General features: G+C 37.0%; 1 protein-coding gene across 2 annotated transcripts in view; it reads left to right on the forward strand.

Moving 5' to 3' along the window:
• ATF2 (activating transcription factor 2) overlaps positions 1 to 18,005 on the forward strand; it is a 92,189-nt gene extending 74,184 nt beyond the window's left edge. For both annotated transcript variants that reach the window (XM_030580862.1, XM_030580863.1), the window contains 2 exons: positions 5,053 to 5,158; positions 15,362 to 18,005. In XM_030580862.1, the coding sequence (XP_030436722.1) occupies positions 5,053 to 5,158; positions 15,362 to 15,588 (333 nt within the window). In that variant the 3' untranslated portion in view covers positions 15,589 to 18,005. The remainder of the gene's footprint in view (positions 1 to 5,052; positions 5,159 to 15,361) is intronic.
• Positions 18,006 to 19,029: the final 1,024 nt, after the last annotated feature.

The following is a 19,029-nucleotide window of genomic DNA, read 5'->3' on the forward strand; positions in this document are numbered from 1 at the left end:
AAGAAGCAATTCAGCTGAGGGAGTACTGCATAGCCCACTCAATCTACCTCAAGGCTTCTCACCTTCCAAGAGCACAGAATGAGCTAGCAGATCACTTTAGCAGGTCTTTGTTCAGTCACAGGAGTGGTCTCTTTGCCCGGATATCGCAAAGGACATTTTCCAGCAGTGGGGCACTCCCCAGGTAGACCTATTTGCAACCAGGCACAACAGGAAGTGTAACCAGTTCTGTTCCCTGTGGGATCACAGCCCAGGATTGTTCACGGATGCCTTCCTGCTCCCAGGGATAGGTCACCTGTACTACGCTTTTCTTCCTATCCTGCTAGGACACAAGGAAGGTTCTGCTCAAGATCAAGCGGGACTGGGCACAGGTCATTCTTATGGCCCCAGCTGGGCCCCATCAACATTGATTCATGATGGTGCTAGGCCTTTCCATGGTGGCTCCAATCCTGCTCCCTCTGCATCCAGACTTGATCTCTCAGGACTACGGTTAACTACTTCACCTGAAGCTCAGCTACCTCCAGTTTATGGCCTGGAAGTTCCGTGGCTAAATCCCAGAGAGCTGGCTTGCTTGCAGCAGGTTTATTAGGTCCTTTTGGGTAGCAGGAAGCCCTCCACTGGGTCTAATTAACTCTCAAAGTGAAAGCTGTTCTCCATATAGGCTTCCCAATGCGGGATGTTGCCCATGCAATGTTTGCTGCAGGTCTTTCTTGAATACTTATTACACCTGAAACATCAAGGTTTAGCAATTTCCTCAATTAAGGTTGGATAACCAGTTCATTTTTTCACAAGATATCTATCCATTTCCTCAAGGGCCTAAAAGGACTATACCCTCCAAGTGTGAGAACCCATCCCTCCATGACCTAAGCCTGGTCTTATCAAAACATATAGATCCCCTGTTTGAAGCATTGGCAACGTACCCCATGCTATACCTTTAGTGGAAGGTGGCTTTTTTAGTGGCCATTGCTTTGGCTAAAAGGATCTCGGCGATCCATGCCTTCATGCTGGAAACATCTGTATTCTTTAAGGATAAGGTGCAGCTATGTCTTCACCTGAGATTCCTCTTGAAGGTGAATTTCCAGTTTCATAGCAATCAGGCAGTATTCCTGCCAGTTGTCTACCTGAAACCATATGCAAATAGAAGAACAGTGGCTTCACACCATGGACATAAGACATGCCCTAGCATTCTGTATAGAAAGGACCAAACCATTTCGTAAATTCACCCAACTGTTTGTAGTGGTAGCTGGTAGGATGAAAGGTCTCCCCATCTCTTCTCAGAGAATTTGGTCATGGATCACATCGTGTATTCACACGTGTTATGAGCAGGTGGGTATTCCGTCATTAGCTATCCTGACTGTCCACTTCGTGAGAGTGCAAGCGTCATCAGTGACATTCCTAGCACAGTTCAGGACATTTGCAAAGCAGCGACTTGGTCGTCGGTGCTGACGTTCTTTACTCATTACACCATTACTCAGCAGTCTAGGGACAATGCCTGATTCAGTCGAGCTATTTTGCAGTCAGCATGTCCAGGAGCTCCAATCCCACCTCCTATGTAACTGCTTGGGAATCACCTACAGTGGAATTGATATGTGCAAGCACTTGAAGAAAAAATGGTTACTTAACTTTCATTGACTGTTCTTTGAGATGTGTTGCACATATCCATTCTGCAACCTGCCTTTCTACCCCTCTATGTTGGAGTAGGCCAGAAAGAAGGGACTGAGGGGGCATAGGGTCAGCTGGGCCCTTTGTACCAGTGTGGCATGCTATGTGAGCATGTGGCACCAGAGAGCACCCGAGCCACCCCAACAGTCACCACTGAGGGAAAAATTACTGGTTACTGTGCTCAGGACATGCACATACCTATAGTGGAATGGATATGTGCATCACATCTTGAACAACAGTTACAGAAAGGTAAGTAACTTTTTTTTTTCTTATCAAAGTTATTTTCAAGTTTTTACTAATACACAAACTTAAATCCATAACCCGGTATTTTTTAATTTTCCTATAACTTAAAACAAGCTATATAACATATTGTTTGCAATTCATTAATGACTGAGCTTGAAAACAATGCCAGATATCTGCCTGCAGCAAACATTTATGGTGGAATTTAAAACTTTTAATTAAATATTATATACTATATTAATTCTAGCCACTTCTTTAATATCTTTAGTGCTTTATAGTTGCAAAATATCTTGGTACGCTTCTGCTTTTCATTATCTATAAAAGTAATTCTGTTTTTGCTATACTCAGTATCTATGTTCAAAATTCCATTTTATAGACATACCATAAAATTATAGTAATTCTTCAGCTATTTTAGTAAAAGTAATGTAGTTGTCTTTTGTATCTGTATTTAAATTAGCTGTCTCACCATAAATACTTGTAGCTGTTAAAAAGGACCGGGCAGCTAATTGCAGAAAACAGTTGGTAAACATTTGCTAAGCTCCACAAATCTGCGTCTAAAAAGAAGCTAAAAAATTCTCTAATTCTCCACTGCTTGTATTTCCATTAATCTGGCTTGTCACATGTTGTTGGCAACAGAAGTAAATTTTGAGACAAATGGGGAAGCCAATCAGGTCACCAGTGAGATAAAGTTTTGTGTTACTTTTGGGTCTTTTGAGCTGATGCTGCAACCACTTATACACATGGGTGACATCATTTATGTCTCATTGAGGTGAGTGGGATTATACTAATAAGAGTAAACTCACTCAGGTAACTGTTGTGTAACTTTTATCTGTTAGCATTATTAAGCCCATAGCTACATGAAGAGATTTTCTTCATTAAAAAAAAATAATAATAATACAAGGAAGCTTTTGGCTTCCAGATTGTCAAGAGTTAACCCAGTAACAGTGAATTCAGGGGAAAGAAATTTCTTTCCGTCTGCCAATACCAAAACCGTTAACTGTGAAGAACAGAATGACTTGTAAAGAAAATTGAATGTCAAAGAAATAATTAAACTGTACTTTATGTGAAAACATTAATCAATCCTGAATTTCCATAATAGTTCTTCACTTGACAGCCTGGCACAGCCGATCAGCATAGTGGGCAGTAATGACCCATGATTACTTATGTTCTATTTAATAGTAAATGTAATAAGTTTGGAGCTTTGCCTTAGCATAGTTTTACAGACTGCATGCTAGGGTTTAATAGTTCATATTTTGTTTAATACTTAAATTACCCTGCTCAGCTGAATTTTAAGCTACAGTATTTCTAAAAATAGACTGATTTCATAAAGACTGAAAGTTGTGGTTGAGCTATTCAACAAAAACAATTGTCTTTCACCAACGTTAATAAGTAGATGTCTTAAATTTAAATATCTACAGTGGTGGTCGTGTAAATTTAACAGGGTTTTTTAGAATGAAGACGCTGAACAATACATATCGAAATAGGAAGATGAGAATGGATATTCTTTCTGATGTAATTTCTGCATGATATATATTTTACTGCATGTTCTCTGTTAGCTTCCAATAAACACATTTCTATACAAAGAAGGTCTACTTTAACCTTTCTTGGTACAGTCCAGAATTCTATCTGCTTCTTAAGTTAAATGGTTGTGTATAATTCCCATTGCTACCTTCATTTTCTTGGTTTTAAATGATACTATTCTATTTTATTATATATGTAGTGCAAATGTCTATTAATTGCATCACCTCAATAACATTCAATATTTTCAGTTAAATGGGCAAAGTTTCTTTACTGCAAGCTCTTCTACATCAGTTTCCCCACACGTACAATCTTTTAAAACCTGTATTCTGTTTGCTTTTGTGGAGGCTTTCTCAGTCAATATGTTTGTTTCCTTGGTAAAAGATCTCAACATATATACATTCTAACTATTGCCTCTGTGCCTTACAGACATATTGAAGAATACTGTATTCCTGTAACAATAAACATACCCTGTGTCTGTTTTTACTATAAGTAAGGCTATGATTTGGTCATGGGTATTTTTAGTAAAAGTCTCGGACGGGTCACTGGCAATAACCAAAAAGTCACTCCTCTTTAATATGCATATTTGTATGAAGGATTTTTGTTTGTTTGCAAAAATTAGCCCCTCAAAACTTGCATTGAAGATACATTTTGAAAAGATATGGGAGCAGCAAATATTGACAAGTTACTTAATGTTTTGTAGACAACTTAAGCTTAAGACAGTTTGTAACTATTTTTAAGTAAAAATGGTTGCATCTAAAATGACATGCTGTTCTTAATTTTGATTATTGTCTAATATAATAACAACAGCTCTTATCAGGCTCTTCATCAGTAGAGTTCAAGGTGCTTTACAAAGGAGGGCCAATGTCATTATCCCTTTTTTACAGATAGGAAAGTGTAGGCATGAAGAGGTGAAATGACTTGCCCAGGGTCACCCAGCAGGCTAGTACCAGTGCCAGGAATAGAATCCAGTTATTCTGAGTCCCAGTCTAGTGCTCTACTAGGTTACATTGCATCTAAGTGATCATTATTAATTCTCTCTCCTACAGTGGGTTTATTCTCATTCCCATTACTTGATTCTTGCATACTGATTGTTTCCTGTTACTGGCTCTGAAAAATAAAATCTGAAAATTGATAGATCATTGTCTTATCATTCCTGTTACATTTTGTAGGGAGGTTCTCTTTTCTATAGAGTCTAAATGTGTTTATTAAAAAATTCATTCCACACTCACTGAGCATATTCGGGGTTATAACGTATGTTATATTGTGGGTGGTTAAAATTAGGTTTACTTGCTTGAAAGATAACCTACAAAATCGTCCAGAAGAGACTTACAACAGTCTGATCGTGTGAAGTGGACTATGTGTAGAACCTGCAATCTACCAACTACAAAATGTAATACAGTAAATGAAATGGCATTTATTATATATATTAAAAAAAATCTTTTTACACGTTACATCTATAGTTTAACATTAAAGTGTTCTAAAGTCATGGAAATGACTATGTACTGTGTACTGTGTTTTGTTTACCCCTAAATGAACATCCAAAGATCTTGTAAAATTTAAGACTGTTAATACTTACCTCTAAAATGCATGTTGTCTGAGCCTGGTAAAGTGCATAACTTTCTTCTCCTTTAGAATGAAGTCACCCTGCTGAGAAATGAAGTGGCACAGCTGAAACAGCTTCTTCTGGCTCATAAAGATTGCCCTGTAACCGCCATGCAGAAGAAATCTGGCTATCAGAGTGAGTAATGTTCCATTACCTATAGCCTTAGGCTGCATCAGTGAAATACTGCCAAAGTGAACTGAGCAACCATTAAAAATGAGAAGTGCAGCTATAATATTGAACAATAAATATATAAAATTCTGCAAGCTTATTGCAAGACAGGAATGAATGTATGATATTTTGAAGCTATTTTTCTAAATGCATTCAGTTTAGAAAATGTTGTAGATTAGCTGAAGTTTAAAGACATTATAGAAAAAACAACCAAAACTAAGTGTGTACCCATAATTAATACTAAAGGACTATAAGCTGCAATAGCTGCTTCTAAAATATACAGTTAAAGTATTGACAGTATATGGTGAACAATCTCTGTAATGCATTATCTTAAATAAGATGAAAGGTCCTTGTTTCTTCCATTTCATAATGAGATTTCCGTTGAGGGGAGGGTAACAGCTGTCCTTATTTACTAGCACATACAGGATCAGTCAACCCATTAAAATAATCAGATGCAGGTTCCTGGCTCTTACTGTACGCTGTCCCTGAGATTGTTTTGACTTAAAATAACTGTTGTTTGTCATAAGAAATTAAAATGTTTGAATTTTTAAAATAGGAGTCTAAATAGTGAAAGACTAAGAATTCTCAAGTTAAACTGAAATCAGTAAAACTGTAAAATTTTAAGGAAATGAAATTTTTTCATTTCATTTTTCACTTTTTAGGCATTTTAAAGGTTAATTGTGCTTTTCTTACTTCTAACTTCTTTTTTTGGATATGATGCACAGAGCTAGAACCAGCTGCTGCTGTAGAATAAATGGCCAATTTTGTCCATTGTACACAAATTCGTAACAAATAACTGAGCTGGGAATGCATTAGGCAACATTCATAATATATAACCCACAGCTTTCGTTTCTATGATTTAGTGATATTTCAGGATATTTGTAAATGTGAAGATTGTTTCTGCCATATGTAGCCACTTCATTTTAATTTGCCAGTGTCAGTAATTCAGGAGAATAAAGGAACATTTTGTATTGCATGCAAACAGTTCCTCAGGTGCTTGCGATAAAACTTAATGGCCACCATCTTTACTTGTAGTCATTGTAAGCAGTTTCATCAGAATGGGCAATATTTTTTAATTTAAAAGATTCAGGAGATTTAGCAACTCTCTGTTGCCATATATATTTAGAACACTGATTTTGTCAGTTTTGAGCTTATAAATCTTAGTCCTTTGATCTCCAGTCATTTTGACAGGATGGAAAATAGCATCTTGGAGTAAATTGGAACCATATAGAAATATGTTCGGGATTTATACTAACAATGATTGCTGCAGGGATGAGACCATTATGGCTCCCATCTGACAGAACAATATAATTTCATATAGAAGCTACTAGGGGATACCATTATGCATGCATGGTTTTCCAAAACAAGCTAGGTTTCTTGAATTTTGATAGTTTGAAGATACATATGTTTCTCTAGATTTACATGAAAAATTATTAAACATATGCATTTTTTAAATAGACTGGCAGATAATTACAAATTAAGAATTTTTTAATTAAAATACTAAAAACTAAATGTTAAGTAATATTGTTGACCTTAATACTTGAAAAAATGCTACAGTATTTATAAATTTGCTGCAGATCTTGAAGTTCTTAGGTGTGTCTTCATTATAAAAGTCAATGTAAAACTAACTCACTACTAACCAGAACAGAGAATGTAAAGTTGCTAAAATATCTATCATTGAAAAAAGGAACTACATTTTAAAAGAAGTATAAAAAGATGTTCAGAAGGAAATGTTCAGGCATAGTTCAGTTAGTATTTTTGTCAAGCCTTTGGCACAGTGCCACACAAAATAATGATCTACAGGATTCGTGTAATGAGTAATATGCCATGGGGATGGGCTAGGTATGTAAGTGGATAAAGAATGCGGATACACACTGAACTTTTGTCTCACTCTGTAGAAATGTTATGTCCAAAGCACTTCACAATAGCTCTGAGAGAATTAAATAATATCTTAATTTTACAGATATTGGGGCAACACACACACAAAGTGACTTGTGCAAGACTATATATGATGAATCATAGCAAGGACCAATTAAAATGGTTTTAGTTAATGTTTGTGGTTGTGGCATGAATAGAAAATAACTTCAAATCTTTAAAAAACAAATTTAAAAAGTTATGCCCTATCTGCATCATCAGCATGACCATGTTAGCTGAACTTCTTAAAAAGTGTTAAATAGTTTCTTATCATGTGTGGTATAGAAGAGGCAAAGAGGCAGAATTAGAATGCTCCTGCAGTGCAAGGTATCGTGTGCTGCTGAGACACAGTTAATTTATACCCTGCGGACATGGCTTTAACAATTCGATACACAATTTAATGGTGTTTCACTTAAAACGCACTTCAACAGGCACAAGCAAACAATGACATTGCAGAATTTTTTGACACTTATTTAGGTATCTTTAAAAGATCTTTTGAACAACTTCTGCTTCACATAGAGTGAAAAGCACAAGTACTAAGGTCCCTCTTTCTTGCTAGCATTTTCAGTTACTTTTAGTACCTTTCATCTGCTTCCGAGAGATGATGATGACTGAGAAACCAGAAAAGACAAAAAGAGAAGTGATTACATTTCATGAGGCTGTTTGGAGGAAACCTTGGGGCAATGCAAGAGTTGTCAACCAAGTATAAATTCATCTCCTTCCCACGCAGATATGCTACTGGTCAATTGTTTGGGAAATTTCTTGAACCAAGCCCTTAAAGACTAATGTGTAATCAACAAGAGAAACCTACGTTTTCTATCCATAATCCCATCTCAGACTCAGTTTCAGGAACACGCTGCTGCAAAGCATATAAAGTCTTTTGGTGTGGAGGATGGGGAAAAATGAGGGAGGATAAATAGTTGTGATGGGGCAGAGAGTAATTGGAGAGCTGTAGGTGTGAGGATATTACTTCTGTTTGTTTGTAAAGATTCAGGAAGCTTCCAGAACACTAGATTGATTGTATTTGCGTAAAGCTTAATAAAAATAGGGGCTATAATCCATTTACGATTGAATCAAATTTTTTTATTCCTGCTCTAGTTAATTGTAAAGAAACAATTGGGGTCTAGCCGTTATAATAATTATATCAATCCATTGCCTACAAATTGTTCAGGATAAGTCAACCCCTTCAGTGATTTAACCACCACTCTAGAGAATTTTCTGGCTACCATAGATTTGCCTAGATGTTGACCTAAACATTCCATTGTCCCCATGCACCAGCAGTATCTGGTTTTATCTCTGGAGACTTCATCTTCAGTATTGTCTGAAGTGTCTGTCCGTTCTGTGCATTTGCACCAATTTTATACAAGCTGTCACAATTGTGTGAATAACTGACTTTTTTGGTTTGCTGGCATTTCCAGAAAAAAAAAATCAGCAAATGAAAAATTGGGGAAAAAAGAAAAATTGGAAAGAGTGAAATGTTTTATTTGACCCAAAACATTTCATTTCATTTTTGAGCTTTATCTTTTTAAAATAAAATTGAAAGAAATCTAAAACACAATCATTTCAAATAGGAAAATCACAATTTTCATTTAGAAAATATGAAAATGTTGCTTTATTTTTTCAGTTTATTTTAATAGAATTTTTCAATTAAAACAGTATAGCAAAATTCACACATTTCCTAAATATTTTGATTGACCCAAATCTCCAGTTTGATCAAAAAAATTCAACCAGCTCTAGTCATACCACACCTATGGAAGAAAGTGTTTGCAATTTTTTCTCATTTGGATGACTGACTAGTGCAGAGGTGGGCGAACTACGGCCCGCAGGCCACATCCGGCCGCGGGACCATCCTGCCTGGTCCCTGAGCTCCTGTATCCAGCAGCGGGACCATCCTACCTGGCCCCTGAGCTCCTGACTGGGCAGCTAGCCCCTGGTTTCTCCCCTGCTGTCTCCCCTCCCCCGCAGCCATGCTGCCACACAAGCAGCGCTCTGGGTGGCGGGGCTGCGTGCTCATGCAGGGCAGCATGGCAGTGTGTGGGGCTCCGGCCAGGAGGTGTGGCTTCAGATATGCTGCTCTGAGCGGCATGGTAAGGGGGCTGGGGCCTTGGATATGGGGCAGAGGGTCCTGGGGGGCAATCAGGGGACAGAGATCAGGAGGCGGTTGGATGGGGCAGAGGTTCGGGGAGGGGCAGGGGATGGGGAACAGGGGGAATTGGCTAGGGGTGGGGTCCCGGAAGGGCCTGGCAGGGGATGGGGATGTGGATAGGCATCAAGGCAGTCAGGGGACAGAGAGCAGGTGGGGTTGGATAGGGGATGGGGTCCTGGCGGGTGGTTGGGGCGCGGGTCTGAGGAGGGGGAGATCAGGGGACAAGGAGCGGGGGAGGGGTTGGATGAGTGGGAGGTTTTGAGGGGGGCAGGCAGTCAGGGGGCAGGAAAGTGGGAGGAGTTGGATAGGGGGCAGGGGCCAGGCTGTTTGGGGGGCACAGCATTCCCTACCCAGCCCTCCATACAGTTTTGCATGCCAATGTGGCCTGCCAAAAAGTTTGCCCACCCCTGGACTAGTGTGTAGCAATACTTTTTAGTGTACACAGAAAGTATTTACCCATACTTTGAAGCTTGTTGTGAATATCTTCAAAATACCCTAATTCCAACACAGTCTAGTCTACATGGTAGCCCACTTCCAAAGTGAGCGGGCAGAGCCCTCTTGTCTATGAAGAAGACAGTCAAAATGAAGCAAGCCGTAAAAGAATTGTGAAGTCACCTACTTATGTGATAAATATCTCTGCTTTTCAGTGATTCAGTGCACCAGTCGCAAGTTTGGCCCCTATGTTTGTGTCCACTTGTAGATCCTGCAGTTTTTCCTGATTTTTAGTTGGAGCCCATCAAGACCACTGAATTTGGACAAATTTACTGTCATGCCACCCTGTCATGGTGGCTTCCAGATTCAACTATTCCTACATTTGGACCTGAAGATGCTGGCCCTAATAGCTTGGCACATAAAAGGCTATTTGTTCAATAGGTGTGTCAGAATGCAATTCTATCTTTTTTATATTCTGGAAAATTTCCCACCTCCATATCCTACTTCAGACTTAGGAAAAAAGTTGCCTTTAGTGTCAAGTAGTTCTCTAAGTGCACTCTGTTTCCACCAAGTAAAATTTTTTGCTCTTCAAAGGGAAGTTTGCACTCCTTTCAGGGGTTAAATTCAAGGGATATGGTGTCTTTTGGGCGGGGATATGAAACAGAGGATGAAGCTCCCCTCCACCCCCACTCTGCTAAAAGTAGAGGGAGAGCTCCATTTGCTGGCCCTTGAAAGGTCCACTAGAGTTCCCTTTTCTCTCTGGCTGGTGATATGAAGGACTCATCAGGCAGGGGACTCTGAAGTATGAGCAGCGAAAGGAGCTGGTGTATAGGTTGAGAAGTTTCTGGGACTTTGAGTATTTTCTGTCAGTGAGTGGAGCAGTAACAGCAGCACCAGACAAGGGAAGAAGAGGTGCGTCAGCTGGGAGTCCCCATCGTACATCCTCTTCTCCCATGATGCCCCATCCACTGCCTCCTTATTCTCTCCAAGGGAAAAGGGACACTTCACAGCTCTCCTGTTTTTTTTTTTCATAAAATGTTTTTGTTGGTTTTTTTAATCTCTTCATTTTGTAAAATGCAGAAAATTGCATTGAAGTTTCCATTATTTTTCAGGGACAATTCTCTAACCTCTTCGTATCTCTATTTTCATTCGGTTTTACATCAATACAGGTTTATACACTGCTGGAAATGGGGTATGGAATACCAAGGATGTGACCATTACACATGGTGCACACTGAATGAATGAACTCTCTCTCTCTCCCTCTCCCTTCCTCCATCCCTGTTCCCCACCTTGGGTGGCTGTGGCCCTGTTTAGGGACTTGAACAGCTTTTGAAGCCATTTGTTGTATCTCCTTTCTCTTTCTCTTGTTGTATTCCCTTTCCACGTGATCTTTTGATATGTGTGAAAACAGCCACCAGTCAGTGAGCTTCCCCTCCTATCTTGATATAATTTGACTCCTTCGATGGTCGAAGCATCCATTTAAAAAAAGGAACAAAGTCCACAAAAACATGCTATCTAGATTAATAGGAATTTTGTAGCAGTCCGTTCCAAAGGGGTCAGCATTGCACTCTTGAAATAGGACTCATTCCATAAACACCGTAAAAAACTCCATAATAGAGATTCAACCTAAATGTCTATCCCAAACTTTAAAAAAAAAAAAAAAAAACCCAGAAAATGCCACCATGGATAAAGAGTGGAGAGTAAAAGTGGTGAAAAGCAAAAAGGCATCATTTGAAAACTGGAAGTCAAATCCTACTGAGGAAAATAGGAAGGCGCATAAACATTGGCAAATCAAGTGTAAAAATAGAATACGTCAGGCCAAGAAAGAATTTGAAGATAAACTAGCTAAGGAGATTCAAACTAAAATTAACTTTTTTTAAATACATCAGAAGCAGGAAGCCTGCCAGAGTTAGTGGGGCTACTGGATGATTGAGGTGTTAAAGGAGCACTCAACAAATACTTGGCTATTGTGGAGAAGCTAAATGAATTCTTTGCATTGGTCTTCACTGCAGAGGATATGGGGGAAATCCCCACACTCAAGCCATTCTTTTTAGGTGACAAGTAAGAGGAACTGTGCTTGATTGAGGTGTCAGTAGAGGAGGTTTTAGAACACCTTGATAAATTAAACAGTATTAAGTCACCAGGACCAAAATGATATTCACCCAAGAGTTCTGAAAGAACTCAAATATGAAATTACACAACTTCTAGCTCTGGTGTGTAACCTGTCTCTTAAGTGAGCCTCTGTACCAGATGACTGCAAGGTAGCTAATGTAACTCATATTTTTAGAAAAGGCTCCAGAGGCGATCCTGGCCATTACAGGCTGGTAAGCTGAATTTCAGTGCAGGTAATTGGTTAAAACTATAAAAGGGAAGAGAATGATCAGACATATAGATGAACGTGATGTGTTTGTGGGAGGGGGGAGATGAGGGAAGAGTCAACACGGCTTCTGTAAAGGGAAATCCTGGCTCACCAATCTCTTAGACAAGGGTAATCCGGTTGACAGAGTACTTTGACTTTCAGAAAGCCTTGGACAAGTTCCCTCTCCAAACACTGTTAAGCAAACAAAATAGTCATGGGATAAGAGGGTAGGCCCTATCATGGGTCAGTAACTGGTTAAAAGATAGGGGGAAAGAGTTAGAAATGAACAGTCAGCTTTCTTAATTGAGAAAGGTTAATAGTGGTGTCCCCCATGGATCTGTACTGGGACCTGTGCTGTTCAACATTTTCATAAATGATCTAGAAAAAGACGTGAACAGGAGGTGGCAAAATTTGCAAATAATACAAATAATAATACAACTCCAAAGCTGACTCTAAAGAGTTAGAAGGATCTCACTAAACTGGGTGACTGGGCAAGAAAATGGCAGATGAAATTCAACATTAAATTCAAAGTAATGCACTTTGGAAAAAATAATCCCAACTGTACATTCAAATTGATGAGGTCTACGCAAGCTTTAATTACTCAAGAAAGTGATCTAGGAGTCGTCATGGATAGTTTCCTGAAAACATCTGTACGGTGGCAGTAAAAACAAACACAAAAACCCCCAAAACTAACAATGTTAGGAAGTATTAGGAAAGTGATGATAAAACATAAAAAATATTATAATGCCACTTTAAAAATCCATGGTATGCCCACACTGTGAATTACTGCATGCAGTTCCATTCGTCCCATCTCAAAAAAGATGTATTAGAATTGGAAAAGATGCAGAGAAGGACAACAAAAATTATTTGGGGTATGGTACAGCTTCCATGCAAGAAAAAATTAAGACGACTAGGGCTGTTCATCCTAGAAAAGAGACAACTACCGGGGGATATGACCGAGGTCTAAAAAATCATGAGTGATATGGAGAAAGTGAATAGGGAAGTATTATTTAGCTGTGCACATACCACAAGAACTAAGGGTCATATAGGCAACAGGTTTAAAACCAACAAAAGGAAGTACTTCTGCATACAATGTACAGTCAATCTCTGAAACTCTTTGCCAGGGGATGTTGTAAAGGCCAAAAGTATAACAAGATTCAAAAAATTAGCTAAATTCATTGAGGATTGGTCCATCAATGGCTATAAGACAGGCCCATTATCAGAGTGTCCCTAAACCTCCACCTCCCAGAAGCTGGGACTGGATGACAGAGATGAGTCACTCAAAATTGCCCTGTTCTGTTCATTACCTCTGAAGCATTGGGCACTGGCTGATGTCAGAGACAAGATACTGGGCTAGCTGGACCATTGGTGAGCCCCAGTATGGCCATTCTTATGCTGTTATACTAATTAACATTTCTTTGGAATACATTTGCAAGGCTGCTTACTTGCATGTTTGTCTGACTTTGCTTCTATTGAAGCAATACTGTGTAAACAGTTACTTTCTGTTTCTGAAACTAATCCCTTCTTAGTATGGATAAAGGACTGCAATAAAGATCTTATTATGTTGTGGAATTGACTTGCTCATCAGTGAATTTTCATTCTTGCAACTGGTATTCCTGCACTGAAAAAACCTCAGCCCACAATCTACCTTCAAGGTATTTTTGTTGTCCGTGCTCAGTGTTTGTTCTTCGTTATTATCATAAACTTTGGTGTATCCTTCCTTGGACACTTTGTTTGTGTCTTTGTCATCCTTTTTAGTTTTGGATTCAGTTTTTCTATGCATACCCTATTCAGTAAAAATCTTTATTTTGATTGCACTACTGTAGAACTGAGCTCTTTTCCTCCTTAAATTCTAGCCAGATATCTGTCTCCATTTCAGTTATTAAGTGTAAAAAGTAAATGCTTTGGGAATTGTCACAGGAGACTCAAGCAACATTCTAGGAAGCTTGGGATGGTACCAAAAAATCTTGCAGTTAAATTTATCATTCACGCCTTCCATTTTTATATGAGCAAAAACCTGTTGTGAACTGAGATTATTTTATCTGAACGATACCACTTACAGGTAAAAATTTGACTGCCACAATTTATCATCACTTGATAATGTCTGTTCAACGATCTGACTAATCAAAAATAGAGACGAGATTTAATTAAAACACTAATTAATTTACCAGTTATCACCTGTAAAAATAAAAGTTTAATGGCTAAACGATTTTCTCATCTGAATATATATGTTTATCAGATAATCTATTAAGTGGATTTCACTTCTCATATTGGCTTCGTTATCTCCTAAAATGCCTATATATATATATATATATATATACACACACACGTGTGTGTGTGTGTGTGTGTGTATATATATATATATACACACACGTGTGTGTGTGTTTGTATGAACTTTGCTTTAAATGAAAAGTCTGTGTTGTAAAATATAACTGATGCATTTATTGAAAGAATAATTCCTGTTAAATTGTGCCTCTGTATTTAAACAAAAAAAAAAAAAAAAAAAAAAACGTGCACAGCAAGAAAAGTTTTTTGTTTTTTAAATACTTGGGTTTTGTGATCATAAAAAATTATGGGTAATTCATTTGAGTACTTCATTGATTGAGAGCAAGTCAAACAGAAGTAGTTTTTAGATGTCTTCTGATTTTTAAAGACTTATGTCATGCATTAATTAACTCTTATTGGCAGATATTTAAGTGCTAAGCAAAACTAATTGAATTTCACCGTTGAAAGAATGAAGATTTTGCATATTGAAAACTTTATTGTCCAACTGAGCAATAATAATTTACTGTATTACAGAGAGTGATTTTCATAAACATTATTAATTATCAAACTGAGAATGATTCTCTTGCTGAATTACTAGTCAAATGCAGTATCTTGTGGTTTTTAAAAAATCTGAATCTAATTAATTCACATAACTATAGAACAGCTGGTGGCATTTAGACTATAAACTATAGACTATTGTTGTTCTCATGTGAGTGCATCTTTAGACTCAGGTGTTATAGTCATCCGTCGCTGCATTAGTTGGAAAATCAACCAAAATTAACTGTGGTTTTAAATAGATGGGAATAATAATTTGAAAATGTACCTATGTTCATAAATATTCTAACATTTTATCCTGTTTTTTGTTTATAGAAAAATACAAACAAGTTACCTGTTCATCTTTATAATAAAGCAATTATGCTAAAAATAAATGTTTGACAAATATATTTTTATATGTGCTATTAATTGTGATTATGTACAGGACTCTTATTGTTATCTGAAAAAATGTTATGCATATTTTAGAAAAAAAACAGCAAGTGATTTTTTTTTCCTTTAGCTGCAGATAAAGATGACAGTTCTGAAGACATTTCTGTGCCAAATAGTCCACATACAGAAGCTATTCAGCATAGTTCTGTCAGCACTTCCAATGGAGTAAGTTCAACCTCCAAGGCAGAAGCTGTAGCCACGTCAGTTCTCACCCAGATGGCGGACCAGAGTACAGAGCCAGTGCTTTCACAGATTGTTATGGCTCCACCTTCCCAGTCACAGCCTTCAGGAAGTTGATTAAAAACTTGCATTGCAACAGTTTCTTAGATATACATTTGTGACTTTAAAGGGAAATCAAGACCAGTCTCCATCTAAAAAGATATGCAGCTTAAGATTATTCATTTTTAAAATTCATATTTAAATTTGGCTTTAAAGATTGGCAGATGGGCAGATGAAGAGGAGACTGAAAAGCAGTTTCTAGTCTTGCAGAATATGGATTTTTTTTAAAAAAAAGTTGATTTACTAGTTATTTTCTGTGCCGAATGTGTAAAGTGTGTATAAAGTACAATGTGGTTTATTTCACTTTTAATTTCATATTATTTCAACCAACATTGGGGTGAATTATTAAAGTGCATCTCCAAGACTGTGATAGTAGTAATATGTGACATTTTATACCAAAGTTCTGCATAGTCCCTATTGACTTTGAAATGTTGGCAAGGTCATAAAGCACTAGGCAAGAGAAAAAGACAGTAACAGTACATTTGCTTTTAGTCTTTTTGCCTTTTTATTGTTTTGCACATTATGAGAGAAAGAACATTGGGAGAAAATGTTTGCTTTATATCATGTGTAGCATTTTGTTTGGCTTATTAACTGTTTTGTTTGGTTGTTTTTTTTAAATTGTTTAACAGGGCCAGTATGGTATAGGGAAATACAATACTTTTATGCACATACCTAACTAGATGAGGGTCATTACTAACTAGATTTTCTTTAAAAGCTGATGCCAATTTTTTCAACACTTTAATTTTAAAAGAGGAGCTTTATTTCTGCTGTCAAAACAATGGTCTGCAAATACCCTTTGTGCTAGGCTAGTAGAAAACAGTAAAAAGATATTGTACAATACAGGGTTATCAAATATGGAATAATTTTCATAGCTAGCTTGATACTTTGTGGATTTTTGAATCACAGACTAAGGAGTTTACTCATTCACAAGTATGGATGCGAGAAAAGCCTAAAAAACCTTTGTTAAACAACACTTTTTTCCTTCTTCTTTGTCATTGTCTTGTATTTGCAAGCTAACTTGTACTTAATTCTTGTGTAAGCACTGTCATCTTTTAGTAGCAAAATTTTGATACCTTTCTCCTGGAAAAATCAGTATCTACCATATCTTGGAAACAATGTAATTATAATGTGGTGTGTATGTGTGTGAGAATGGTTCAGTAGTTTATGCCAGAAATCTTTGCTTGAATGTTTAAAGATGCCTTCAATGTGATACTGGCTGATAGATTGCAGTTTAAAAATGTTATTTACTGTGTGAACTTGGCTAACTAACATTCCATGATGTATGTTTGTTTCTGATGAGATGATTGTAGGTACACTTTTTCTCATTATCCAATCATCTGCAGGATATTGAGTTTTTTAAATGTGCCATTAGCTATTTGGATTCTGTACTCATGTTCAAAATACAGTACAATATTTTACAGTAGATTACGTTGGGGAAAAAAGTAGATGTGTGCTTTCAGGTCAGAAAACTTTGTACAATAGCTAAAGAGTAGCAAATTTTGGCAGTCAGACAGGATTCCATTATGTATATAACAAAGATTTAATGCATTTATAATGGGTTGTGTAGTTCATTTTCTCTTCCTTCTCCATGCTACACTTTTTAATCTGTGCTATCAAATTCCTTATGAGATACTTTTCATAGATTTAAAAATGAAATTGGTAATACAGAGGAAGAACATACTTTGTATAATATACAACCACACTGTAATCAAAACTGGACAAAGACATATCTGAATTGTGTGTATGTCATTTCAGTGCTGTAAGTGTGAAAATAATAGGAATTCTAAATATTTTGTATTTTAAAAACAAGGAAGTAATTTTTGAGTTGATAAACCCATATGTTTAAATACTTTTACCAGTTTCATGGGGGAAAAAGTTAGTTACTGAAAAATTCCACAATGGTAAAATATGCCATAAGTCTTGTGAGAAAGGAATTTATCTCAAAGGCACAAAATGTGAATTATGCAGGAAAGCTATACAGTTATTACTTTTCATTGTAATTTTGGTGAATAGGTAAAACCTCATTGGTTACATTTTCATTCTCTCTCCTAAACACTAGGCATTTTTTATCTTATTTATGCAAGTGAATTTTTTTAATAAAACTGTTGTGCCTGTAAAATAAGTCTACATAAGTGTGAGGAGACATGTAAGCATTTAACAAATGGGGTTGGGAAAAGAACCATAATAAACATGTCTGTGTTTATCAAATAGAGAAAACAGTTATTAGTTGTACAACAATGAATTCTGTTTTGAGACATATGTCACACTACTTCTGTACTTATCATTTTGAGTCTTTACATTTGAACATGTTTCACAAACTGTACTGGTTTCTTTTATGTGCAGTTTGCATGAGTAAATCATCAGAGAATAATCTTTAAATTATGTTCCTATTTTAGTGAAATTACAACTGTTCTAAAAAGGTAGTGGTGTACTCAGACTTCTTTCTCTATGGGTTTTTTCTACAGTGGTTGTTAGCATTTATGTGGAACTCATCACCAGAATGTCAGTGTAACATTAGATAAATGTAGAAGAATATCCCTGTCTTCTAGAGGAGGAGTCAAATTCCATTCCTTTACCCTTGGATTTAAACCACTTTGTTTAGAAGAATTATTCTTACATCATTAGTTCCAGGAGCAGAAGATGGGCATTGGAAAGGAGTCCAAGTTGGCCCGTAGGTCACTGATGTGATTCAACCTGATTTCTGTTGGCAGTGAGTTCCATAGCAGAGTTTAATGGGGTTTGTGTGTGTGTGTGTGTGTGTGTCAGCTAATAATCTGTAAAGTTACAAAAGTAAAGTAAATCTACAGTTAACTCTTATAATCCCTTATTAAACACAGTAGCTATGTAGAAAATAGAGGTGGGCAAATACTACAAAAATTGTGAGCATTCAATCAAATTTTAAAAATAAAAAGTTCCCCTTTTGTTTGCTTTTTCAGAACATTTGGGTTGGTTAACTTTAATTCTCATAAATGTTTGTGGAAACATATTACAAGTTTATATGGTCAAACTGAAAGTGGTGCATTCTGTATGGGTCACCCCTTAAAGTATAGAGAGATGATTCCCAAAATCTCTCCACAGAGCTCTGATACAGAGGCAGTTAAAACAAGACAGACAGGAACCTGACTGCATGCATCCTTTGCAGCTAGATTTGTACACACAATTATTTTATTTAAATGTGATGAGAAAATTCAATTTAAATTCGTCATGTAGTCAATCATTCTTACAGAAGTTTAATATAGGAGAATTGCTTCAAACGAGGCCTACACGATAAAGAAAGAGAAATGTAACATTTTTCTATTCTTTTCTCCTGGAGACGTTCAGATACCCTTTTGCTTCATCAAACTCCCTTCCTGATTATAGGAATTAAGTTCATCACTTCAGGAAAAAGAAACAATACCATCACTTTTATGTGACAAATCACTAGTCACCACCATTGTTCAGATATTGAGTGTAGGGTCA

Source organism: Gopherus evgoodei, chromosome 11, assembly GCF_007399415.2.
Source record: "Gopherus evgoodei ecotype Sinaloan lineage chromosome 11, rGopEvg1_v1.p, whole genome shotgun sequence".
NCBI classification, from domain to species: domain Eukaryota; kingdom Metazoa; phylum Chordata; order Testudines; family Testudinidae; genus Gopherus; species Gopherus evgoodei.